The sequence below is a fragment of the Eleutherodactylus coqui genome, chromosome 13 (genome assembly GCF_035609145.1).
Source record: "Eleutherodactylus coqui strain aEleCoq1 chromosome 13, aEleCoq1.hap1, whole genome shotgun sequence".
In the NCBI taxonomy this organism is placed as follows: domain Eukaryota; kingdom Metazoa; phylum Chordata; class Amphibia; order Anura; family Eleutherodactylidae; genus Eleutherodactylus; species Eleutherodactylus coqui.
In genome coordinates, this window is record NC_089849.1 from 122,314,053 (window position 1) to 122,341,073 (window position 27,021).

At 45.1% G+C, this 27,021-nt stretch overlaps 1 protein-coding gene across 1 annotated transcript; it reads right to left on the bottom strand.

The window, feature by feature from the left end:
- On the bottom strand, window positions 1–27,021 carry LOC136588111 (gastrula zinc finger protein XlCGF26.1-like). The gene is made up of 4 exons (XM_066587080.1): window positions 26,520–27,021; window positions 15,598–15,695; window positions 12,026–12,134; window positions 1–1,343 (listed from the first exon to the last, which is right to left on the bottom strand). Exons 1-4 carry the CDS (start codon window positions 26,659–26,661, stop codon window positions 235–237), a joined length of 1,458 nt encoding a protein of 485 aa, XP_066443177.1. The 5' UTR covers window positions 26,662–27,021; the 3' UTR covers window positions 1–234.

Genomic DNA, 27,021 nt, shown 5'->3' on the forward strand with positions numbered 1-27,021 from the left:
CCCCCCCCGCCAGAGCCTGCTCGAATCACTAAGCAGTTACTCGAGAAGAGCGATGCTCGCTCAAGTAACTGCCTTACCGAATCGCCTCACTCATCTCTAGTTCCTATGAATGGTTGTGTGCAGAAAGCACCAGGATCTGTGCGTACGAACAGGACAGTCGCAGACATTTCTGCAACAAATCTGCCTGTGTGAATGGATGTGGCAGATTTGAGTGTCTGCAGCTAGTAATGGATCTTAACGCTGCTTGTCTCTTGCGGTCTCACCGCCGACTATGTTCGGATACAAGTGAAGTTGTTGATGTTTAATGAGGTGAGATTTCTGAGTGAAGCATCGCCCGCATTCGGTGCAAGGGAAGGGCCGCTCGCCCGTGTGAGTCCTCTGGTGTTTAGCAAGAGTCTCTTTGCGGGTGAAACTCTTTCCACATTCTGTACATGAGAAGAGTTCTTCACCCGTGTGGATTCGCTGGTGTATTAACAGATTAGACTTGCGCTTGAAGTATTTCCCACAGTCCGGACAAGACAACATATCTTGGCTGTTATGAACCTCCTGATGCACATCCAGGCTGGACTTCATTGTGAAGCACTTCCCGCACACCAGACAAGTGAATGGCTTTTCCCCTGTATGGACTCTCAGATGTTGGACAAGTTTAGCTCTTTGGACAAAGCCTTTCCCACACTCAGAGCATGAGTAAGGATGCTCGCCGGCGTGAACCTTCAGATGGTTATCCAGGTTGGATTTATTTCTGAAGTACTTCCCGCAGTGAGAACAGAAGAAGGGCAGCTCACCCGTGTGGATTCTCTGGTGCTTGAGAAGAGCTGTTTTCTGGGTAAAGCTTTTCCTGCATTCTGAGCAGGAGAACGGCTGCTCGCCCGTGTGGATTCTCTGGTGACTTATAAGATTGGATTTTTTGGTAAAGCATTTCCCACACTCCAAGCAAGGGAACGGCTTCTCCCCCGTGTGGACGATCTGATGGGCATCGAGATTGGATTTAATTGTAAAACATTTCCCACACACCGGACATGGGAACGGCTTCTCCCCCGTGTGAGTTCTCTGATGTAAAATGAGTTTGGCTTTCTGTGGAAAACTTTTTCCACAATCTGGGCAGGAAAATGGCTTCTCTCCAGTGTGAATTAACTGATGTCTGAGGAGGTGCGATTTCTGCTTGAACCTTTTCCCACATTCAGAGCAAGGATACATTTTGTCATGATCCAAGTTCTTGCGGTTGGAGGGATCAGATGGGTGATGGATTATGGTGTGTTCCGCACAGGAATAGTGTTGGAGGTCATCATATTCCATATCATGATATAAACTTGGGTGCTGCTCCGAGAGCTCATCGTGTTCACCTGAAAGTTACATAAAAACAGAGAAATGAAACAAAAAAGGGACAAAAACTTCTTCTAGTCTTCCCCTACTTATATATTTTCTGTATTTTGATCACTACCATTATTCATTAACCTGAACTGTTTTTCTCCCTCAAGCACTGTAGCTGTAATAACGGCGTTTTTCTATGGCACCATTTCAGGGTTCACATAATTTATTGACTAGCATTTATTTTAGGAGCAGCAAAACAAAACATCAAGCCCACAATTGTCTTTGGTTTTACTGAACTAAAACTTAAGTTAAAGGGGTTGTCCCGCGAAAGCAAGTGGGGTTATACACTTCTGTATGGCCATATTAATGCACTTTGTAATGTACATTAATTATGAGCCATATAGAAGTTATTCACTTACCTGCTCCGTTGCTGGCGTCCTCGTTTCCATGGAGCCGTCTAATTTTCAGCGTCTAATCGCCAGATTAGACGCGCTTGCGCAGTCCGGTCTTCTTTTTTTCTGAATGGGGCCGCTCGTGCCGGAGAGCGGCTCCTCGTAGCTCCGCCCCGTCACGTGCCGATTCCAGCCAATCAGGAGGCTGGAATCGGCAATGGACCGCACAGAAGCCCTGCGGTCCACTGAGGGTGAAGATCCCGGCGGCCATCTTCACCAGGTAAGTAAGAAATCACCGGAGCGCGGGGATTCAGGTAAGCACTATCCGTTTTTCTTTTTTAACCCCTGCATCGGGTTTGTCTCGCACCGAACGGGGGGGCTATTGAAAAAAGAAAAACCTGTTTCGGCGCGGGACAACCCCTTTAACCAACATGTATTTTTTTATGCTTTGGTAGTTTTACACGGACGGGGTCCGAAGATACAAACGGGGTCTCAGGAGCCCGCTCATGCTGCTGTGACTGCAGAGGATTGCCCTGGCTCCAACATAGAGGTGACATCCCCAGTGAATCCGGGAACTATATGGTGTCCGTAACTTTAGACACGCAGAGCCGGCATCGCTCATTGTGCTACGCAGTTTTTGAAATTCCCAGATTTACACTGAACGAAATCCATTATCACAAAGCTGGCTGGTCTATGGGCAGAGAGGACTCTCACCCGTTACCCAGCTCAAGGTACAGTGAAAGCAACACGTTTCTGCCCCTAAAGCGCCTTTTCCAGCAAATACCACCTTGTTATATTGTAATATAGATTTAAATATTTTATGATCTATACATTTGGTTTATTTTGTATGATTGGTCTTGTTTTAATTGAGACAGTATTATGTTATTTACCATTGATCCCCCTATTAAATATTCATTATTTATTTGTCAGCTTTTAGATAATTTTCATGAATTATATTTGTTATTTTTAGCTATTTATGTATAACTGATTGTTATTATATATATGATGCCAATTGACTTGGGTTAGTATTGATGTATGAGGGATCGCTTTCCATTTTAATGTATATTTTATGCCATCTCTGTTTTGGGGCCTCTAATATCATAATATATTGGGGTCCAATTCTATAATACACGGAGTATATATTGATGAAATACGGCGCCTCTATATCCCGCTGTATCATCACTATGGCCGTTCACTGCACATGTGCAGATCGTGGAGCGCACGTTGCGTTGCATGCAGTGCTGCGCTGATGCCACTGTGAATTATACAGAGCCGTGGAGCGCACATTGCTCTCCATAGAGCGACGGGGCCGGCACGCTGCAAGTCGCCGCTCCGTGACGTTACACTCCGGCACCGGCCACCTTGGCGACGCACACCCGGTCAGACTCCAGACCGGAGGGTGCAGCTAATAAGCATTTTTGTGTAGTGTGTATGATAGTGAACAAGGTTGTATTTGTTTGAAAAAGGTGCTTTAGGCACAGAAACGCGTTGCTTTCACTGTACCTTTAGCTTGGTAACGAGTGAGAGTCCTCTCTGCCCATAGACCAGCCATCCTTGTGATAATTGATTTCCTTTTCTCCCCTGGTGGGACATTAAATAAATCTATAAGAAGTATCTGAGCAGGAGTTTAACTGCCCTGGCAGTTCTTCATTTTACATTGAATCACTACCCTCCACTTTTAAGTGTTGGGGTTCTCCCAACCTTTGGATTTATTACAAGCCGCTCTGGACTATGGGTGCTCAGCGGGTTACCCCCTCCTTTTCATCGCGGGCCCCACTCAGCGGCGCATAAGTTACTTTTATAAGTAAGTTACTTATAAAGATGCTCCAACAAGGAGGAATATATGTGAAGAAAATGACTGGGTGGGCGCTGTCCCCCCCCAATGAACGAGACAAAAAAAAAAAAAATTACGATAAGTACAATAATCTTGTTTTCTTGTCTATGTCATTGGAGAACACGGCTCAAAACCCATGGGAGATTCCACAAGTGTCTCTTGGAGGCAGCAAAAAAAATTCCAGGACCTATGCAGTCAGTTTATAGCCTTCTGTAGAACCCTTTGCCCGAAGGAGGCTTCTGCAGATGCAAAAGTATGCACTCTGTAAAACTTTAAAAAGGTGTGCAAGGAAGTCCTTGCATAATGGGAGCCCCGTTGCATACACGAGGCACCCACTGCCTGAGTAGAATGCGCCGAAACACAGAAGGGAAGCATTCTGCCCTTGGCATGGTAGGCCTCTATCCCCATTGATTGAACCCAGCAAAAGAGGACTACCACCGTGGAAGCCACAGGCCACGTCTTTGGCCATCGGGGATCACGAACAGAGTCAGAGGATCTGAAGGCGGCCATTTGAGAGGCACTAGTCCGCAGAGCTCGAACTAGGTCCAGTTTGTGAAGAGCGCATTAACTGCAGAAGGGAAAAATGAAGGCAGGATGTCCTCATTGAGGTGGAATGACGACACCTCTTTAGGTAGAAGAGAGGAGATAGGACGTAGGACCCTTTTTTCCTGCAAATTGAGGCTTGGGAAATAAGGCTGCGGGCTCAGAAACCCCGCAAATGGAGGAAATTGCAACCAAGGTGGTCACCTTCTAGGCTAAAAGGCGAACTGGAACTTCACTCAACGGCTCAAAGGGATGAGACTAACATATTCAGTATTAGATTAAAGTCCCAAGGTGGGACAGGAGAATGGTATAGAGCGATGGAGTAAGCAACTCCCTGTAGAAAAGTACAGAACAGCCGACTTTGAGGCCAGAGGATGTTGGAAGAGTATGGATAGTGCGGATACCCGACCCTTCAAGGGACTAAAGCAGACACCCATATCTAGACCCCAGACCCTCTTGTAGGAAGGATAGGATAAGTATAAAGAAGAAACATGTAGGCTTCAAGTTGCATTGTTTGCACCAGAGAAATACATTTTTCCAAATGCAATGATAAACCCAAGAGAAGGATTTCCTAAGCCCTAATTATGATTTGAATGACAGATTCCAAAAATCTATGGGCTCTCAAGACCTTTAAATGAAGCGTGGACAAACTCAGCTGGAAGAAGGGCCCCTGTAAGAGAAGATCTCCTTGAAGAGGAAGGCACCACGAGGACTCAACGAGCAGGTTGATCCATGTATCATGCGCTGCAGGGCCAATCTAGGATAATGAGAATTAATGGGAGGCCTTCCATCTTGATCTTCTTGAGAAGTTGTTGGATTAGAGAGAACATAGTAACATAGTTTGTAAGGCCGAATAAAGACAATGCCCATCTAGTTCAGCCTATTAATCCTCCAATGTTGTTGATCCAGAGGAAGGCAAAAACCTCAAGAGCAGGAGCCAATTAGCCCTTTTGGGGGAAAATTCCTTCCTGACTCCCTAATGGCAATCAGACTAATCCCTGGATCAACCCCTAATAGTTCCTACCTGTCTGTATACCCGGATTAACAATTAACCTAAGATTTATATCCTGCAATATCCTTCCCCTCTAGAAAGACATCAAGTCCCCTTTTAAACTCTTCTATGGATTTTGCCATCACGACATCCTCAGGCAGAGAGTTCCACAGTCTCACTGCTCTTACAGTAAAGAACCCTTTTCTGTGTTAGCGATGAAACCTGCTTTCTTCTAGACGTAGCGGATGCCCTCTGGTTACCGTCGTAGTCCTGGGTATAAACAGATCATGGGAGAGATCCTTGTATTGTCCCCTCATGTATTTATACATAGTTATTTGATCATGCCTTAGCCGTCTTTTTTCCAGGGTAAATAATCCCAGTTTTGGTGCCTCTCCGGGTATTCCAGTCCCCTTATTCCATGTATTAGTTTAGTTGCCCTTCTTTGAACCCCCTCCAGCACTGTAACATCCTTCCTGAGCACCGGTGACCAGAACTGTGCGCAGTATGCCATGTGAGGCCTGACAACTGCCTTATATAGCGGGAGGATAATGTTCCCGTCCTTCGCCCCTATACCTCTTTTAATGCACCCCAAAACTCTATTATCTTATGCAGCAGCTGACTGGCATTGGTTACTCCAGTTTAGTTTACAATCCACTAGTACCCCCAGGTCTTTTTCCATATCACTTTTCCCTAGCTGTACCCCATTTAGTGTATATTGGTGACATCAATTTCTCCTGCCCATGTGCAGAACCTTACATTTATCCACAGTAAACTTAATTTGCCATTTTTCTTCCCAAGCCCCCGACTTATCTCGGTCCGTTTGTAGCCGTACCTTGTCCTTCGCTGCATTGATTATATTGTATAATTTTGTGTCATCTGCAAATATCGATATATTACTGTGCAGCCCCTCTATCAGGTCGTTGATAAATATATTGAATGGAATGGGGCCCAATACTGAACCCTGTGGCACCCCGCTAGCAATGGTGGCCCAATCAGAGTACGAACCATTTATTACCACCCTCTGCTTTCTATCTCTGAGCCAGTTCTTTACCCAGATACACACGTTTTCACCCAATCCGAGTTGTCTCATTTTATATATCAGCCTATTATGCGGCACGGTGTCAAATGCTTTAGAGAAATCCAGATACACGAGATCAATAGACTCTCCCAGGTCCAGCCTAGAACTTACTTCATCGTAGAAGCTGATCAGATTGGTCTGACATGATCGACCCTTCATGAACCCATGTTGGTGAGGAGTTATTCCATTGTTCTCCTTGAGGTATTCTTTGATGGCGTCTCTCAGAAACCCCTCGAATATTTTTCCAGTTACTGAAGTGAGACTTACCGGCCTGTAGTTACCAGGCTCACTTTTGGACCCCTTTTTGTAAATTGGAACCACATTGCCAATGCGCCAATCCAATGGTACAACCCCGGTCTTGATAGCATCCATAAATATTAGATAAAGTGGCCTACCTAATCACATCACTAAGTTCCTTTAGTACCCTTGGGTGTATTCCATCTGGGCCTGGCCATTTATCGATTTTAGTCTTTTTTAACCTGTTCCGCACCTCCTCCTGCGTTAGGGGTGAGATATTTTGTGAGGGCTTCATTTTATTCCCCTACATCTCATATGGCATTTCCTTTTCGTTTGTGAATACGCTTGAAAAGAAACTTTAATAGGTTTGCCTTCCCTCCATCATCTTCAATGATTTCCCCTGCATTATTTGTTGTTGTTGCAGGTTTCGTTTTCCCATGTTATATCCGGATAATTAAAGTCCCCCATGATAATTACTTCGTTGCGGTTTGACACCTCTTCTATCTGCCTTAATAGTAAGGTTTTGGCTTCTTCTATTGCTTTTGGTGGTCTATAGAAACCCCCATCAGTATTTTGTTATTTTTTTTCCCCTGTATTTCTAACCATAGAGATTCCACATGTTCACCTCCTGCCCTTATGTCCTCCCTTAGCCTCGGCACGAAGTACGATTTAACGGGTATAGACATACCCCTCCCAGGAATCTGAAGTCTGTCCATGGAATTACTAGTACATTCACTGCTCAAGCTTGGGGGTCTTGAGACCCGGACACAAACATTGGCAGCTGGCGATTGTCAAAGGATCAAGCAGACCTCAACCTCATGTGGTCCAGATTTCAAAGTGCTTGACAGACTTTGGGGTGTAGCTCCCATTCTCCAGGGGCAACTGTTTCACTGCTGAAGAAGTCAGCTATGCAATTATCCACCACTGGTATGTAAGACCACAGAGTGCTGGAAGATTATACTCTGCCCATGTCAAGATCTTTGCTGCTTTTGCCATAATCTTCGTACTGCAGGTCCCGACTTGTTGATTTATGTACACGACAGTCATCACGTTGTCGGCTTGTACCCTATGTGATAAAGCGAGTAGATCTGTAGAAGTATTTGGATCCTCCGAAGAGATGCCATGGGTTTGTCCCACTTCGAGACAATGCTCCAGTGGAGAGGCCAAGAGTGAAATTGGCAGAAAGGACTTGCCTCAAAAAAGGAGGAGATCATCATGTGAATGGTCGCAGAATTCGGAGTTTGCATAGAGCGTACATGCTTTTGGAGAAGTATGAGCCTCGGGTGGCGCAGAGTGTAAGCTCTCGCCTACGACCTGAAGGTTGCAAGTTCAATCCCCACATGATTCAGGTAGCCGGCTCAAGGTTGACTCAGCCTTCCATCCTTCCGAGGTCGGTAAAATGAGAACCCAGCTTGGTGGGGGTAATAAATAATAATTACCTGAAAGCGCTGCGCAATAAGTTGGCACTATACAAATACCAAGATTTATTTATTTAGTTTTGGTGTCAACAGTAGTACTGCAATAATGTGAGGGAAAACTTGGGATGGTGGATGATCCATCCGAACATGGGCAGGATGTCCAGAGTGATGTGGAGACTCTCCAGGTTAGCTAAGAGGGTCGGGGCTTTTACTATGTTATCAGGAAAGAGAATTGCCACTATCACCTTGGAGTGGGGGATAGCTATCATAGACGCCAGAACTTTTGTGAAGACTCGGGGGCTGTGGCCAACCCAAATGAAAGGGCCATGAATTGATAGGGATTCTAATAGATGTTGAAGTGGAGAAAAAAAAAATCACTGATGTGCTGGGCAGATGGATACATAAAGATAGGCATCCTTAATTTCGATGAATTACAAACTCCTGTGGTTCCATAAATGCAATGACAGATCTCAGTGACTCCACGTGGAAATGTTGGACTTTGACATACTGATTCAACCCCTTTAGGTCCAGAACAGGCCTGACAGTGCGATCCTTCTTAGGTACTACGAACAGATTGGAATAGAAACTTGCAAAATATTAGAAGGGGGAACTGGAATAATGACACCTTGAGAGGACAGATTGTCTATCGCTCAAATGAAAGCGTTGGCCGTTGAAGGGAACTTCGGAATTCTGGAGCTGAAGAAGCAATCTGGAGGTGGGGCAGAAAATTCTATGACGTAGCCCGAAGACACGACCTCCCAAACCCAGATGTCTGAGACATGGGTGAACCAAGTTTCCCTGAATAGGGAGAGTCGCACATCCCCACCCTGGATAGATTGGGTGGAGGCCGCCGTTCATGCGGAAGATTCAGCAGAAGAGGACTTGGAGGGCTGGGAACCAGGTCGTCAGGAGGGCCTCAGTTTGAATGAAGACATTCGCTTTTGTTCCTGTGAGGTCTTTTTACTATCAGTTCTGGGGACTGGAATGGCAAAAAGCACAAAAATTAGGTCTTTTCATTTGAAGAGCCTTTGCACGTCTAAGTCTGTTTTGTAGTAGGTGGGAACTCTTGCCACCAGTAGCCTCCCAAATGATCTCATCAAGTCTGACTCTGAAAAGTCTTGAGCCAACAGAAGGAAGGCCTGTTAAGGACTTCTTGGAAGAGGCATCTGCATCCAAGGGTAATAGCCACAGGGTTCAGTGTGTGGTTATGGAAGCCGCTGATGTGTGAACCAAGTATTGAGTGAAGTTTCGCATATAAAACACTTCTCTGCCTGGGCCATCTTTTGCACTATGTCTACTAATTCTTCTGGAGGAAAGCCAATTTTTTTTTGCCTTGGCATAGTTGTTTAGCCCAATCAGTAGAGACCCTGCTGACCCAAGTAGAGGCGAGCACCAGCATAAGTGCAAACCCTTCTGCCTCAAAAGAAGTTTTGGCTAGTGACTCAATTTTCCTGTCAGGAACATCTTGAAAAGACAAAGCGGGACACTAGAGGATCTAATGCTGGTGAAGATGACCACTTTCTTTTTTACTAAGTCATCCAAAAAGGGATACATGAGATCTAAACTCTTAGGTTTAGTGAAGAGTTTGTCTGAATGAAAAAGTCGCTGCTGGCGTAGTAGAGGAGTCTAATCTGTGACCTGAGAAGTATCCCTTACTGCTACTATCAGACTATCAACCATAGTGGAGAGTTTTGAAGCCTGTGCTTCATCCAGAATAGAATCAGAGGGGGACTCAGTCAGAGGGCGAACTGACTATTTTCCCTGGAGGGAGGTTCAGAGCGCGTTTCAGGGTGGGCTGGAAGAGATGATGGCCTTAAGTGGAAAGGCCTAGTTCTCTTCCGTGGTATACCACGGGAAGAGTCCTGTGTGAAAAAGAGGGATCAGCCCTATTCTCATTTGCACAAGGAAAGACTAGAAGCAATGGGATGAAACTGAAAGGGAGGAGACACAGATTAGATATTAGAAAAAAACTTTCTGACAGTGAGGGTGATCAATGAATGGAACAGGTTACCAAGGGAGGTTGTGAGTTCACTTTCAATGGAAGTATTCAAACAAAGGCTGGACAAATATCAGTCTGGGATGATTTAGTGAATCCTGCACTGAGCAGGGGGTTGGACCAGATGACCCTGGAGGTCCCTTCCAACTCTAACATTCTATGATTCTGTCTGACAAGTTTTGAAACTGTTGACTGGTTGAACAGTCCAGCCATACGAAACTTGCGGTAGACACCCTAGTAAGGTCCAAGACCGCCTATGACAATGAGCATGCCCATTCAGGTTTGGTGGTTTGTAGGGGCTAAGCAGGAGGGATGCCAGCAGTCTGTTCTACAGCTACCTTCCGTGATCAAATGCGGTTAGAACAAAACAGTTCAAACTGGCCACATGCAAATTTAGTATTGCAGATAGAGCATATTAGGTGGCTCTGGCCAGCCCATGTCTGGAGTCTTCTGCTATGGAGTCAGACATGATGCTAAAACAGCCGTTGCCAGTAATTAATATGATACCACTGTATATATGCCTACTGCAAATTGGTACTGCAGAAGGTGCAATAGAGCAGGGGGGCTAGCTGCCAGACAGAGCTGGGAAGCAATAAACCCAAGGATCCTCACTGGATGGCTTGAAGCTTCTTATGAGAAGTCCTGGAATTCCATATGGAAGGTACCACAGGTTCCAGCAAGCATGAAGAAACTGAGACTGAGGTACAGGTAGAGAGGATGTGTGGGTGGGCCTTGTTAAGTAGCAACCCGAGAGCCAATGATATCCTAGGAAGAAAGGCACGCTGTACAGGGATTGGGGAGAGGACAGGAAGCCCTCCTTCCACATCCTCTGGTATACAATACCGGCGTGCCCGTGGCGTGGGAGTGGCCTGACTGAGCCTGAAGCCAGGGGCTAGATTTGAAACCCTGGCTGGCGGACTGCTGGCTATGGGGAAGAAGATGCCGGCAGCCTACAAAACGAGTGTAATACCGGGTGCAAAGAAACCATGGTCTGTTTTATGCACCCAATGCAAAGGGGAAGCTCTGCAGGGCAAGGCAGCAGTGGTCCCTCAACATAGATTGTCCGCTGTAGAAAGCTGTGACTAGCAAGGAAAGAGCCTTCAGATAGCTGCAGGGGGCTGGAGAAGAGGCTTCCTGCCTGCAGTCGACCTAAGGAGCCCCAAATGTGCTTCCCATGAAGTGGAGCGGTGGAAAAGAATTGGTGGGAGAGTAGTGAAGGGACCGTTACCTTGAAATGAAGGCCCCCTATCATTGGGTATCGGCCCGGGGAACCCCTTCCTAAGGCAAGGAAATAGATCTGCACCTGCCTAACTGTAGATACCCTTTTGGCGAGAAAGGAGTGGGTTTTATAACTCCGGCAATGCATGCAACTGTACTCACCTGCCTTTGAGGAGGAAGGGAGTAATCCGGTGAAAGGAAAGGGGGACACTATAGCTGGTGCGTCACATCCATGTTAGCGCTTGGACGTGGATCCTTTTCTTCTGAGGTGAGGGCAAACAGAGTGGTCAACTCCATGCCGTTTGCACTAGTTGGTGAGGTAATAGGGATAATCCAGCCTTCCAGTATTCCCTTAATCCAAGAGGTTGTTGAAGGCTGGCAATCAACAGGTCTGCCTCCTACGGACACTAAGCTAAAACTGGTTAGATTAGTGCCTGAAGAAGGGGTATAGCTGGTAGGAGGAGCTAACACTTTTCTACTTCATGTCTGCCTCCTAGTGGCAGTAGCTATGCCCACAGTCTTCAGCTGTGTCCCCCCAATGATACAGACGAGAAAAACCCTTAAAAAGTTTTTCTTTATTTTTAGTCCCTTTAAGGGACTTGAACTTGCAACTTTTTTTTGATTTTGCAATACTTTACTATTAAAGTACATCTTATTTTCTGCATTCACATATTAAACCCGGTCATACCGGACTACTACGAAAACAGTGAGCTGTAGTCATTCTTTGTATATACTGTCGGACCCCTTAAAGGGGTTTACTATATTACAAAGCTTTGTATATCTATTCTTGCTCAGATGAGAAATTGAAAGAATGAATGATCTCCAGTCTGGGCAATGCTCTATAGTGACCTATATACATCAGCAGCACAAACTACAGTTTGTAGTACAGGCTGTTCAGCTCGTAACACATTGCCTAAAACTAGACAGACACGAGTCTGAGAGCAGTTGGACATTCAGAGATTTCAGGCCATATACAGGTTTTCTGAAGGGGTTTGGCTTAGACTCACCTGCATTTATATCTGAAGGCATTTCTTCTTCCTTCCATAGCAGATCTTCCCTCATGTACTCCTCATCGTCATCTATGTCTTCCACTTTAACAATAACCAAGTCCTTACACTAAAGGGACAAATACAACACAATATCCCAGAATAAGATAAAGAAACAAAAAGGAAATGTACATTTTTGGGGGAAATTTTTGTTTTTAACTTAAATGCATGTAATTTTGGCTGAAAAGCACTTTTTCCAGTTTTATTAAAAATTCTGCAGAATTTGGCCGCGGCTGTTACTATATAACAATCCGCAAAAAAAACTGTTGATTAGCAAATCAATCAGTGAGCTTGTCTACAGCCCCTCCCCCTGTCCTGACTGAGCTACTAAGGGCCCTTTTACATGGGACCATCAGTCAAGCGCAGATGCCCGACAGGAAGTCCCAGCAATAAGCCGCCTTCTGCTTTTACACAGGAACAATGAATGGAGAGGAAGAGGAGTAAGGGCCGGGAATCGTTCCGGCCCACACACCTCCAGTCAAAGTAAGAAGCAGCCATTCACAACTGAATGACTGCCTCTTAACCCCTCAAGGACCAAGTGCAGCAAATTTAGGGCTTTATTCCCGGCCGCTAACAGATGTACGACATGGGATTAAAGATTCTGCAAATCAAGCAGGAGGAGGTCAGGTTCTCAGCTGTCAGACGCAGCAGAAGACCCAGAGGAGAAGGGAGAAGCTGCTGAAAACCTCTTCTGCCTCCTCCTTTCCAGGCTATATAGCGCTCAATGAGCGCTGTGTACGAAGACAGAAAGTGGAAGTATTATTTCCACCACGGGAGTTGGCGATCACATGTCCGCAAGGTGCCCCCTGGCACAGCAGAGCTGCAGGGTCCCAACAGACCTATGGATGCCCCAGCTGCAGTGGAAAAATGTGACGAGTTGCCGGAGGAGTTGTATTTTTCAGTGGTAATATTTAATGTACTGAAAATGGCAACTGCATGGGCCCCTGCGATCTCAACATGGGAGGGGCGTTCAGGACCCCCAAACATCAAATCGGATGCTTTAAGGACATTGTCATGTGTATGTTAACGTGTGTCTTCCATGCAGGGAAGTGCAGTCATAAGTCGTAAAAAACTATGATACATCTGGTGAGAGAAAACTATTATTACAGAGGGTTGTATGACAGTGTTGGGAGGGGATGCTGATCATGTCACCAGCCCCCATGCCATAGCATGCTGCACCATGTAGTAGTGTACAGGCATGCTCGGCTAGTCATCCCGATCATCTGCCCCTACCATAGTACAACTAGCCTCTGCTTTTACTCCAGCTCATCTCCCACTGTCTTTGTCATTTGATCTAGAGATAGCCCTGCATTGTAATCAACTGCGCTTCTCTCAAGGGCCATTCAGACGCAACGATTATCGCTCAAAATTCGTTAAAAGTGTTGAAAGTGAGCGATGGTTTTGCTTTTAAAGACGACCGTTTAAAGGTAACGATTATCATTGAAAAATGGACAATAAACGATAACTGAACGATAGTTTGAATGAAGTGCACCAGGGACGTAAAAAATGAGGTTAAAGGACTGAACCATTTTCATTTAAACCAAACGATGGATTTTAAGTGGACTGAAAGACAATGATGTACGAATGACTAATGAATAGTGCACGATGGGCGCGCGTTTACACGTAACAATTATCGCTCAATTGCGACATTTTTAACAAATTTTGAGCGATGATCGTTGCATCTAAATGGGCCTTCATGCTCATCTGTTCCACCAATCCACCCCACTAGTGAATAGTAAACAAAATACAGTAGATGAGAGATAGCATTGTGTAGTACTGAGACCAGCTGATGAGTGCCCAGCTACGTGAATGTAGGGACATAAGGCAATCCAAGTATGAGGCTTTCTAAATGCATGAGAAGAAAGCTCAATGCCTAAACCATAAGTGCATCATATTTTTCGCATGAACTTAGGTAAATATGTGCACATAGGTTTTCATAGCCTTTGGGTTATGTTCACACTGGGCGGTTTTGCTGCACCAGGTCCTCAAATGAAAGTCTGCATCAAAACCCGCATCATTTGGTGCGGATTTAAATATGGATTTTGGTACGGAATTCCCCCCCTCATTGAGAAGAGGTGGACTCCACAAGAGTAAAGGGTGATCAAATTGACCTGCTGATTTAATTTCTGCACAGATTTTGCAGGTTTTTTCCCACATACTTTGAAAATCTCATCCTCTCGGCCGCCGATTCTCCTTGTGAAGGGTCCGAGTTGTATTTTTTTATATGGTACTATTTCATGTAGCATATAATGCACTGACACACTTAAAAATTGAGTAAAATAGAAAACAAAAAAAATGCCATTATCTTTGTGGTAGCGCGCGTTAACTATTTAATGGTGTACACACTGCGGCAAAAACAACATAACTTTATCCTGTGGGTCAGTAGGACTACAGCGATAACACATTTATATCATTCTGTTTCGCCGTGCTACTTAAACAAAAAAATCATCTTTGGAAAAATATATATATTTTATCGCCATCTTCTGACCGCTGTTTTTGCGGGACATCCTGTAGTTTCTATCTGGACCATTTTGGAGTACATGTGACTTTTTGATTCGCTTAATACATTTTTCCTTGGAGATGAGGGGACCAAAAAAAGCGCAATTCAGGAGTAGTTTTATTTTTTGTGGTACGTCCTGCAGTTTCTATTGGTACCATTTTGAAATACAAACAACTTTTTAATCGCTTTTATTACATTCTTTCTTGGAGACCAAAAAAGTGCAATTCTGGCGTTTTTTTTTTTTCCAGACGACGTTCACCGTGCGGGTAAATAATGTGTTACTTTGGTACATTGGACTTTTACAGACGCAGCGATACTTAAAGGGGTTGTCCCGAGGCAGCAAGTGGGTCTATACACTTCTGTATGGCCATAATAATGCACTTTGTAATATACATTGTGCATTAATTATGAGCCATACAGAAGTTATAAAAAGTTTTTTACTTACCTGCTCCGTTGTTAGCGTCCTCGTTCCCATGGTGCCGACTAATTTTCGCCCTCCGATGGCCAAATTAGCCGCGCTTGCGCAGTCCGGGTCTTCTGTAGTCTTCTATGGAGCCGCTCGTGCCAGAGAGCGGCTCCGTGTAGCTCCGCCCCGTCACGTGCCGATTCCAGCCAATCAGGAGGCTGGAATCGGCAGTGGACCGCACAGAAGAGCTGCGGTCCACGAAGCAAGAGGTTCCCGGCGGCCATCTTCACAGGTAAGTATAGAAGTCACCGGAGCGCGGGGATCAAGGTAAGCGCTCCGGTAAGCTGTCTGTACGTCCCTGCATCGGGGTTGTCTCGCGCCGAACGGGGGGGGGGGTTGAAAAAAAAAAAAACCCGTTTCGGCGCGGGACAACCCCTTTAATATGTTTTTATTATTTACATAAGCAGTAAACATGTATATTTCCAGCTCCCATAGCCTATGATATGTGTAATATGCCAAAATAGGACATCATAGCTGTGAGGAGCCAAAGGTAAATGCATGGGCTTTAAGCAGTGTGTATTACGTGTGACTCCCACAGCTCTGCGGTGGAACAAGTAGATTGTCTACCTCCGGATCCTGCAGGGTGTCGTGGTTCTCGTCCGAACTGTCCCAGGAATACTGAGGGCTGGAGCATCTCTCCGGAGTACTTCTGTTACTGGATCCATCTGTAGAGAACACACAAAGGCTCAACAGCTCCAACATGGCAGATACGGCACAAGGTCACAGATGATAATATAATAATCTTTATTTGTATAGCGCCAACATGTTCTGCCGCGCTTACATAGACAGGGGATACAGACAGACAAAAAATACTAAAATTACAGAACCACGGTTACATAGTAATCAATTGATGGAAACAACAGGGGTGAGGGTCCTGCTCCACAGAAGTCATAAAAGACGTCTTCAGTTGACCAGACGGCATAATACCGTGGTCACGGCTGTAGGGCTGATAGCGGCGCTGATCATCATCTTGGTTTGTTCAGTTATTTACTTTCTAAATGCCAAATTCCCAGCATTCCCCATCTGCTGAGCAGCAGTCACAGGGCAGATGTCCGGGCAGACGTAGGACTACAATCTATGGGCCAACTGCTTCTTTTCTTAAAGTCAATCATGTCTACACAGAAACGCGCCTGTATACCACGGGCACCGAGGGCCTAGACTACAGAAGTAGCCTCTTCCATAGCACCCATACAAGCGAGTGGCAGTTGCAGAAAAGTGCGGTCTGTTGTGCCCCGCCGATTCTGTAGCGCCCATACAAGTACGTTTTTGTAAGGTTGCACCTTATAAAACCAGGTATATATTTGGTGGGTGCCTTGCTTCACTCATTAGGAGAGCTTTAAACGAGAACAATATGGGAAGGGAAGTGAAAGGCCAGGTAAAAATATACAGCTAATTAACACATTTGAGAACCTTGTTCTTAGAAGTGGAAAGAAAGTACAAAGACAAAAAATTCAGAAGGAAAGTGGAGTAGCAAGAGACCCCGATCACAAACTAACATGTTTTACACAAATGCACAGAGCATGGGAAACAAGGAGAATTGGAGCTCCTAACACAGGAAGAGAAAAATGATGTCATAGGCATCACGGAAACATGGTGGAATGATACATATGAGTGGAATACAAGGCTTGAGGATACAACTTATCTATTAGAAACAGACCTAAGAAAAGGGGTGGAGGTATTGTACGTTAGGAAATCATTCACTGAAAAAGCCAAAAAATGCTATACCTGATGCAGAGTAGGCACAGTCGCCATAAACCCTAGTAGCATGCAGTCAGCTAGACTATGATATGGAGGAGCAAATTGCTCAATGACGACTAATGTGCAGTCACCCACTCAACCCAGCCCAGATTGGGGAGGAGTGACTGCAAACAAACCTAGTCTGCAATGTGAACTATACCAAAGAAGCCGGCCAAAGATGGGTGTGCCCCATCATACAGGAAAGCAACTCTCACGGACAAGCAGTGGGTTGCCCTGCATCTACAAAGTGGGCCACACTAGCTGACATCTTGGGCTCCCCCAAAATCTTCAGCAAACTGCATACAAAAAATACTGATACATACTAATAAATGCAGGTGTTCTGCATTTTGGCCAAAAAGCATAGGCTGACAGGCCACGTCAAGGCCATCACGCATCCTTCAATGCCTACGCTATCTCACTATTAACTACATTAAAATAACAGAGGTGAGAGCAAAAGAAACTAAACATCAAAACATTCACTAAAAAAAAAACAAAAAAAATGCAATACCTGATAAGCTGCAGAGCAGGCACAGTCGCCACAGGCACAATTGCCATAGGGCAGGCACACTCGGCATAGGGCATTAGTCGGCAATGAACAATTTGCTCCTCCATATCATAGTCTAGCTGAATGCATTCCACTAGGGTTTACGGCGATTGCGCCTGCTCGCAGCATATCAGATATTGCATTTTTTTGCTTTTTCAGTGCATGTTTTTGCTTTTTGCTCTCATTTCTGTGATTTTAATGTATCTTAGGAAATCATTAATCTCCAAGATTCAAGCTTCAGAGCTGGTAGTTCTGTAGAAACTGTTTGGGTAAGAATACAAGGAGAGAACAGAGAGGACACCATTGTAGGCATTTACTATAGGCCACCTGGACAAGCAGAAGATATGGATGAACTCTTTCTACATCAGAGGGCCAAGCTCTCAAAAAAAGCCCAACATAGTGATCATGGGAGATTTTACCTATCCAGACATTTGTTGAGAATCTCTCAGGTAAAAGTAATGCATCCAACAAATTCTTATCTGCTCTTGCTGACAACTTTATCTTCCAAAAGGTAGAAGAGAAAACAAGGAGATCTGCTATCTTGGACCTAATTCTTACCAACAGGGAGTTAATGGTTGAGGAAGTAATGGTGGCTGGGACCTTAGGAGGCAGTGATCATGCTATCCTTGAATTTTGGATACAAAGGGGAGGAAGACCTGAGAAAACTCAGACCTCAAGGTTGGATTTCAGAAAGGCAGATTTCAATGAACTCAGAAAGAGGATAGGAAGAATCCAATGGCAGGATGTTCTTAAAGGGGTTGTCCCGCGCCGAAACATTTTTTTTTTTTTTTCAATAGCCCCCCCGTTCGGCGCGAGACAAACCCGATGCAGGGATAAAAAAAACAAACCGGGTAGTACTTACCCGAATCCCCGCGCTCCGGTGACTTCTTACTTACCTTGTGAAGATGGCCGCCGGGATCTTCACCCTCGGTGGACCGCAGGTCTTCTGTGTGGTCCATTGCCGATTCCAGCCTCCTGATTGGCTGGAATCGGCACACGTGATGGGGCGGAGCTACGAGGAGCCGCTCTCTGGCACGAGCGGCCCCATTCAGAAGAGAGAAGACCGGACTGCGCAAGCGCATCTAATCGGGCGATTAGACGCTGAAGATTAGACGGCACCATGGAGACGGGGACGCTAGCAACGGAACAGGTAAGTGAATAACTTCTGTATGGCTCATAATTAATGCACAATGTACATTACAAAGTGCATTAATATGGCCATACAGAAGTGTATACCCCCACTTGCTTTCGCGGGACAACCCCTTTAAGGACAGAAATGTTCAAGAAGGTTGGGAAATATTGCGAAATGAGATTCTCAAAGCACAATCGTTAATCTCTAAAAGAAGGAAGAATGGGAAGCATTTAAAGAGACCAGGATGGATGAACGCAGAAGGAAAAAAAATATATGCTAAAAAGGAAGAAAAATATGTTTATCAAATGGAAAGAGGGGGCATATCTAAAGAAAAATATAATGTGGTCTGCAGAAACTGTAGGGCAAGCGTCAGAAAAGCTAAAGCCAATAATGAAGGCTTGCAACAGAGGCCAATAGCTTTAAAAAAGGTTTTTGGGGGTATATCAAAAGCAAAAGAAAAGTCAAAGATGCTATTAGATGCTTACAAGATGAAAATGGTGAATTGGTTAAGAATGATGTTTAGAAGGATGAACTTCTAAATTCCTATTTTGTATCTGCTTTCTCTCAGAAAGTAGATGGAACATCAACTGATCTCAAGGTCCAGATGAATTACATCCTGTGGGGGAAATTACCCAGGACCCCAGCTTTTGTGATATTATTTTAGATTCTACTGTTTCAGAGAAATAATTTCTTGTATTAGCCTTAGGCCTTGCTAGAATGTCAGCTTGACTTAACCAGCAATAAACCATAACTGGTGACTAGTCAGGAGATGGGTGAAGTACAGATATAAGCTGATAAAGGCTAAATGTACCAGGTTGTAACAGGTATAAGCAATAAATTTACCTTAAAATAAAGCCATAAAAGATAAACATGTATTGATAAATAGTTATGCTGAATCATTATGAAATGCTAAATGTTAAATATTTAGTCTCTCATAAGAATAAAGCAAAAACCGCTGAAGAATAGAAAATATTAGGTATTATGAAATGGACTTTGATCAAACATGTGGCAGACTATTGAATGATGTAAACACCTAACCTCTGTGAAGTCAGCACCCCATCTTTCAAAAAAGTTAATTTTTTTATAAGTTCTGGATGCACCCCAAAGAGTTCTAGAGTTCCCAATTAATTTTAAAAATAGTTCTAGCAAATTAGGCAAAAAAAATCAACAAATGTATCTCTGCGGTGCTAACTTCCAAAAATGATATTACTAAATCAGCGAGAACTTTGTAAATATTGGTTCTAGAGCTTCGAGCATTTAGAGTTTTCTTCAGAACTCTTGAGGTGCTACCCAGAACTCTAATAAAATCGCAGGATTTCCCCAAAAATTATTTACACATAATAACTGAAATTGTTTTGATCTGGCATCTAAAAATCAGCGAGAACTTTGTAAATATTTGTTCTAGAGCTCCGAGCATTAAGAGTTTTCTTCAGAACTCTTGAGGTGCTAACCAGAACTCTTATAAAATTGTGGGATTTCCCAAAATTTTTTTTTTTTACACATAACTGAAATTTTTGGATCCAGCATTTGAAAATCAGAGAGAACTTTGTAAATATAGGTTCTAGAGCTTTGAGCATTAAGAGTTTTCTTCAGAACTCTTGAGGTGCTACCCAGAACTCTTATAAAATTGCAGGATTTCCCAAAAAATTATTTACACATAATAACTGAAATTGTTTTGATCTGGCATCTAAAAATCAGCGAGAACTTTGTAAATATTGGTTCTAGAGCTTCGAGCATTAAGAGTTTTCTTCAGAACTCTTGAGGTGCTACCCAGAACTCTTATAAAATCGCGGGATTTCCCCCCAAAATATTTACACATAATAACTGAAATTCTTTTGATCCGGCATCTAAAAATCAGCAAGAACTTTGTAAATATTGGTTCTAGAGCTTCGAGCATTAAGAGTTTTCTTCAGAACTCTTGAGGTGCTACCCAGAACTCTTATAAAATTGCAGGATTTCCCAAAAAATTATTTACACATAATAACTGAAATTGTTTTGATCTGGCATCTAAAAATCAGCGAGAACTTTGTAAATATTGGTTCTAGAGCTTCGAGCATTAAGAGTTTTCTTCAGAACTCTTGAGGTGCTACCCAGAACTCTTATAAAATCGCGGGATTTTCCCCAAAAATATTTACACATAATAACTGAAATTCTTTTGATCCGGCATCTAAAAATCAGCGAGAACTTTGTAAATATTGGTTCTAGAGCTTCGAGCATTAAGAGTTTTCTTCAGAACTCTTGAGGTGCTACCCAGAACTCTTATAAAATCGCAGAATTTCCTAAAAAATTATTTACACATAACTGAAATTTTTGGATCAGGCATCTAAAAATTAGCGAGAACTTTCTAAATATGGGTTCTAGACCTTCGAGCATTAAGAGTTTTCTTCAGAACTCTTGAGGTGCTACCCAGAACTCTTATAAAATTGCGGGATTTCCCCAAATTTTTTTTATACATAACTGAAATTTTTGGATCTGGCATTTGAAAATCAGCGAGAACTTTGTAAATATTGGTTCCAGAGCTTCGAGCATTCAGAGTTTTCTTCAGAACTCTTGAGGTGCTACCCAGAACTCTTATAAAATCGCGAGGGAGAAGACACAAATTAGATATTAGACAGTGAGGGGGATCAATGAGTGGAACAGGTTACCACGGGAGGTGGTAAGTTCTCCTTCAATGGAAGTGTTCAAACAAAGGCTGGACATAGCTGTCTGGGATGATTTAGTGAATCCTGCACAGAGCAGGGGGGTTGGACCCGATAACCCTGGAGGTCCCTTCCAACTCTACCATTCTATGAAGTAGAAGTTGTAGAACAGTGCGTCCATTGTGAGCAGTTTATACCCTGCAAAAACAAAAGAACTACAAGTAGAAGGAAACCAGTATGGCTCGATAAAACTGTAAGGGGAGCAATAAGTGAAAAAAAAGAAAGCATTTATATTATTAAAACAGGAAGGCAGCGAAGAAGCGCTGAAAACGTACAGGGGAAAAAAACAAACTATAAAAGGAAAAGATCAAAACTGCCAAGGAGGAGGCAGAAAGACTGATTGCCAAAGAGAGCAAAAATAACCCTAAGGCGAATCTATTAGTTTTTTTTCTCAAGTGTATTCACGAAGGAAAAAGAAATGTCACATCAAATGCAGGGGGATAAAATGAACCCTCTGCTAAATATCACCTGCCTAACTCAGGAGGAGGTGCAGAGGTGCAAAAAAAAAACCCACCGGGTTTAGATGGAATACATCCAAGGGTCCTAACTAGAGATGAGCGAACGTACTCGGATAGGCACTACTCGTCCGAGTAATGTGCCTTATCCGAGTACCTCTCTGCTCGTGCTCAAAGATTCGGGACGCGCTGCGGAGCGGGGAGCTGCAGGGGAGAGCGGGGAGGAACGGAGGGGAGATCTTTCTCTCCTTCTCTCCCGGCCGCTCTGCCCCGCTCCCCGCTCCGACTCACCTGTCAGCAGCGGAGCGCCCCGAATCTTTGAGCACGAGTACAGCGGTACTCGGATAAGGCACATTACTCGGACGAGTAGTGCCTATCCGAGTACGTTCGCTCATCTCTAGTCCTAACTGACGTCATAGATAGACCCCCATTTCTTATATTTGGGGACTCTATTGAGACTGGGGTTGTACCACTGGACTGCCGTATTGTCAATGTGGTTCCAATATACAAAAAGGGAGCCAGGTAACTACAGGCCGGTAAGTCTCACTTCAATGATTGGGAAAATATTCAAGGGGTTTCTGAGAGATGCCATCCTGGAATACCTCAAGGAAAACGGTATAACTCCTTATCAGCATGGGTTCATGAGGGGTTGATCATGTCAGACCAATCTGATCAGCTTCTACAGTGAAGTAATTTCTAGGCTGGACCTGGGAGAGTCTATTGATCTTATATATCTGGATTTTTCTAAAGCATTTGACACCGTGACGCATAATAGGCTGATATATAAAATGAGACAGCTCGGACTGGGCAAAAACGTGTGTATCAGAGGGTAGAGAAGTGACTCAGAGATAGAAAACAGAGGGTGGTAATAAATGGTTCGTACTCTGGGTATTATTGTACCTTGTCACCACCGGAAGTTAGGGGTGGTGACAAGGTACCATATATCAAACAATTTAGTAACGTCCTCAGCTTCGGATTGGCTGGGGGCCATTACTAAATTCTGACAGGGAAGGAGGACAGTGGCGAGGCACGGAGCGGCGGCGCAGGCAGAGCAGCCAGAGGCAGAGTCGGAGGACACGGGGCACTGAAGACAGCGGGGAGGCTGGGAGTGGTGCCAGACACAGAGTTGCGCATAATACCATGTGAGAGTCCCGCTGCCATCTCCCCTGCCACTCTGAGTGTTACCGTCGGCGCCTGCTGTCACTATTGGCGGCCATCTCCCCTTACCATGTCCCATTTACTGGCCGCGCTGTAACTGTCCCCGCCACCTGTAGTCTCCCACTTCCTGGGCCGTTGTCGGCCATCCGGCTCCTAATTCCGTGGGGGAGAAGGCAGCTGAGAGATCCATCGGTCGTGACATGTGAGCGCCATTGCAGCACGCACACTGCTGACAGCCGCAGCATGGTAAAGCAAAGTGTTGGCAGTGATGTATATTCCCCGGCCAAAGTATACTGCGCTTTTTGCCTGGCATGGACAGTTACGCATAATTTTTCCAGTAGCACCTTCAAGGTTCTTTCGGCATTCAGCCAATCGGGAGCTAGGGGTGTGACAGGGGCATTACTCAATGCAAGCCCTGTCAAACCCTTAGCTTACCGGTGGTGACAAGGTACAATAATACCTGTACTCTGATTGGGCCACCAGTGCTAGTGGGGGGCCACAGGGCTCAGTACTAGGCCCCATTCTGTTCAATATATTTATCAACGACCTGATAGAGGGGCTGCACAGTAACATATCAATATTTGCAGACGATACAAAATTATACAAAACAATTAATACAACGGCGGACAATGTGCGGCTACGAACGGACCTAGATAAGCTGGGGACTTGGGCAGAAAAATGGCAAATGAAGTTCAATATTAATAAATGTAAGGTTATGCACATGGGCGGGAGAAACGGATTTTACCAATACACACTATATGGGGTACTGCTAGAGAAAAGTGATATGGAAAAAGACCTGGGGGTACTAGTGGACTGTAGATTTAACTGGAGTAATCAATGCCAGTCAGCTGCTGCAAAAGCTAATCAAGTCTTGGGGTGCATTAAAAGAGGCATAGGGGCGAAGGATGAGAACATTATCCTACCACTATATAAGGCACTTGTCAGGCCTCACATGGAATACTGTGTACAGTTCTGGTCACTGGTGCTCAGGAAAGATGTTACAGTGCATGAGGGGGTTCAAAGAAGAGCGACTAAACTAATACATGAAATGAAGGGACTGGAATACCCAGAGAGGCACCAAAACTGGGATTATTTACCCTGGAAAAAAGACGGTTAAAGGGGTTGTCCCGCGAAAGCAAGTGGGGTTATACACTTCTGTATGGCCATATTAATGCACTTTGTAATGTACATCGTGCATTAATTATGAGCCATACAGAAGTTATTCACTTACCTGCTCCGTCGCTAGCGTCCTCGTCTCCATGGAGCCGTCTAATTTCAGCGTCTAATCGCCCAATTAGACGCGCTTGCGCAGTCCGGTCTTCTCCCTTCTGAATGGGGCCGCTCGTGTCGGAGAGCTGCTCCTCGTAGCTCCGCCCCGTCACGTGTGCCGATTCCAGCCAATCAGGAGGCTGGAATCGGCAATGGAACGCACAGAGCCCACGGTGCACCATGGGAGAAGACCTGCGGTCCACTGTGGGTGAAGATCCCGGCGGCCATCTTCGCAAGGAAAGTAAGAAGTCACCGGAGCGCGGGGATTCGGGTAAGTACTATCCGGTTTGTTTGTTTTTAAACCCCTGTATCGGGTTTGTCTCGCGCCGAACGGGGGGGCTATTGAAAAAAAAAAAAAAACGTTTCGGCGCGGGACAACCCCTTTAACAGGCGATCAGATAACTATGTATAAATACATGAGGGGACGATACAAGGATCTCTCTGAGCCCTGACCGCTCTGGGACTATGTGCCTGGACTATGTCAGTCATTATCAATAACAGTGCACTTAATTTAGAGTTTTCAGCACTGAGATTTGGACCACTCTGGGACTACATGCCCAGATTATGCCACCTACAGGCACTGCTAACATAAAACACATCTGGCTCTGGTGGTGTTAGGTATCAGCATCCAGTTGCCATCTATGTGCCAATCTATCGAATTCTGGCAAGTACTTCTGTCAGTCCGTATTTAATTACTAATCGCCATCTCAGTTCCTACCCCCTCATACTGTAGCTGTCAATATCCAGATCCAACACTGACATCATTACTGTGAGGTTCCTGATGAAATGTCAACATCAGAAATGGAAACGCGTCGAACCTAGACTAAGAACCATGAACCTAAATGAAGTCATCATTCATGATGTGTGACCTATCATCTAGAACATTGTGAATAGACCCCCTCCATAGTTGTACTGAGTGAACATCCTGTCTTACCACTGAGGGGGAGTATTCACTTAAATGAAATATCCGGAGGAACAGTGTTTTATCAAGCTATACCCACTCTGAGTGATCGGGTCAATCATCTACCGACCATCACTGTGTAGGAGTGATCGGGTCAATCATCTACCGACCATCACTGTGTAGGAGTGATCGGGTCAATCATCTACCGACCATCACTGTGTAGGAGTGATCGGGTCAATCATCTACCGACCATCACTGTGTAGGAGTGATCGGGTCAATCATCTACCGACCATCACCCTGTAGTTGGTGATTGAGCAATACGCTCTCCGGCTCTTATATCTGGCAGAGCTTTGATCAATCTCTGTACGGATAATGACAGTTCTAATCAGACTCTCGTATACTCATGATGGCCATAGCTTCTATTTAACAGCTGTTCCCCTCATGTGCTTGGACCAATAATATCTGAAATCGCTCCAAGACTCCTTGAGATGTCAGTTTAACCATCGGGGTGAGAGATCTCTTTTCTTTGTGTGTGATATATGTGATTCTGTTTGTGTAGGCCATTATATTAATAAGGTATTGTAGTTTTAGTTTGTCTATTACTGTGATGGCACAATCCATTGAGGAGTTTTAGGGGGACTAGATGTCTTTCTAGAGCGCTGGGATATTACAGGATATAGACATTTGGGGGATCAGCGGGGTTGTAGTTCCGGGTCTTACAGACAGGTAGGATCTATCAGAGGTTGATCCAGGGATTATTCTGGCTGCCATTATGGAGTCAGAAAGGAATTCCTTTCCCCAAAAGGGCTAATTGGCTTCTGCCTCATTGGGGTTTTTTTTTGGCCTTCCTCTGGATCAACAAGGCTGAACTAGATGGACATTGTCTCCCTTCAGGCTAACACACTGTTGTGCCGGCCGCTTCTGTAACTCACATTCACCTATACAGACTTTTCAGAATCGGCATGGAGCAGCCAGTTTCCGTGATCCCAACCATTGGATAAGACGACTCCCAGGGAAGTGAAAGGACAGAGCCGGACCCCCGCGGCCTGCTCCGGACCCCCGCGGCCTGCTCCGCTTATTCCATGGGAAGATCCCTTTAATACAGGTATTACAAAAAAAAAAATATTTAAAAACAAAACAATACCAGGATGCACCCTAAAACATCCCGGGGGCTTTCAGACGAGTGGGATACTTCCGAAAGACGTGGGACATCAGGCAAAGTCATGGTGTAGAGATGGAGGTATTGGAGGAACTCTGAAGTAAGAGCTACCCGCTGCTCCGAGAGCGCTCAGGGCAAGAAGGGGGTCCGTTCTCCCCTCAACGATCCGCCACCTAGTTACAATATGGGGGGGGAGGGGAATCAGCCAACCCGCTGCCAGCTGTTAACTCTTTAAATGCACTGCCAATTCTGACAGCAGTAATTAAACGCTGCGGGGTGTCTTTCAGGTAGCACTGTACGTTTGCTGTGGTCCCCCGGCATGAGGGACCGCTGCCATCTCCCCCTCGTCCTATTGTCAGGTCCTGCATCCCCCATACGCTGCTGCATTGGCCTTCAGAGCGGTCGCTCACCGATGCCCTAGAGGTCACTACGCACCTGTACAGACAGCAGGGCGCTCGTCCTTCAGCTCCGTGGAGTCCCCCTCCATGGCCTCACTCTTCAGGTGCGTCCGGCCCTCCTCCATGATCACCGTCTGTAGAGGAACAGCAGTCAAGTGATGTTGGGATCTCCCAGACATGGAGGGTTACGCTACCCCAGACATGATGGCCGCCCCTAGCCTGTAGGTGGCGCTGCTAGAGAATGTACAGCATGACAAGTAATGGGGGCTCTACTGCAGGGAGATACGATCCCCACACACATCTGACATGATCTCCACAAGCAATAGGATGTCGATGGCAGACAGTCACGTGACATGAGGAGTAATGGAGGGACAGGACATGGGTTCCCTAGATGACGAGTGACCCATGTGTAGTGTGTGCGCTCCGTGCAGCAAGGACGTTTACGGAGAGCTGCAGCATGAGGCGCGGTGCTTGGCCATCAGGAAACCGAGCAAACACACAAGCCGCTGCTGACGGTTCGACTTCCGGGTGCGGCGCCG

Coding starts and splice junctions, on each gene's coding strand:
- LOC136588111 (XM_066587080.1), bottom strand. CDS start 26,661: ATGTCTGGGAGATCCCAACATCACTTGACTGCTGTTCCTCTACAGACG. Junction 15,696..26,519: donor GCGCCCTGCTGTCTGTACAG/GTGCGTAGTGAC, acceptor TGTTCTCTACAG/ATGGATCCAGTAACAGAAGT. Junction 12,135..15,597: donor ACACCCTGCAGGATCCGGAG/GTAGACAATCTA, acceptor TTGTCCCTTTAG/TGTAAGGACTTGGTTATTGT.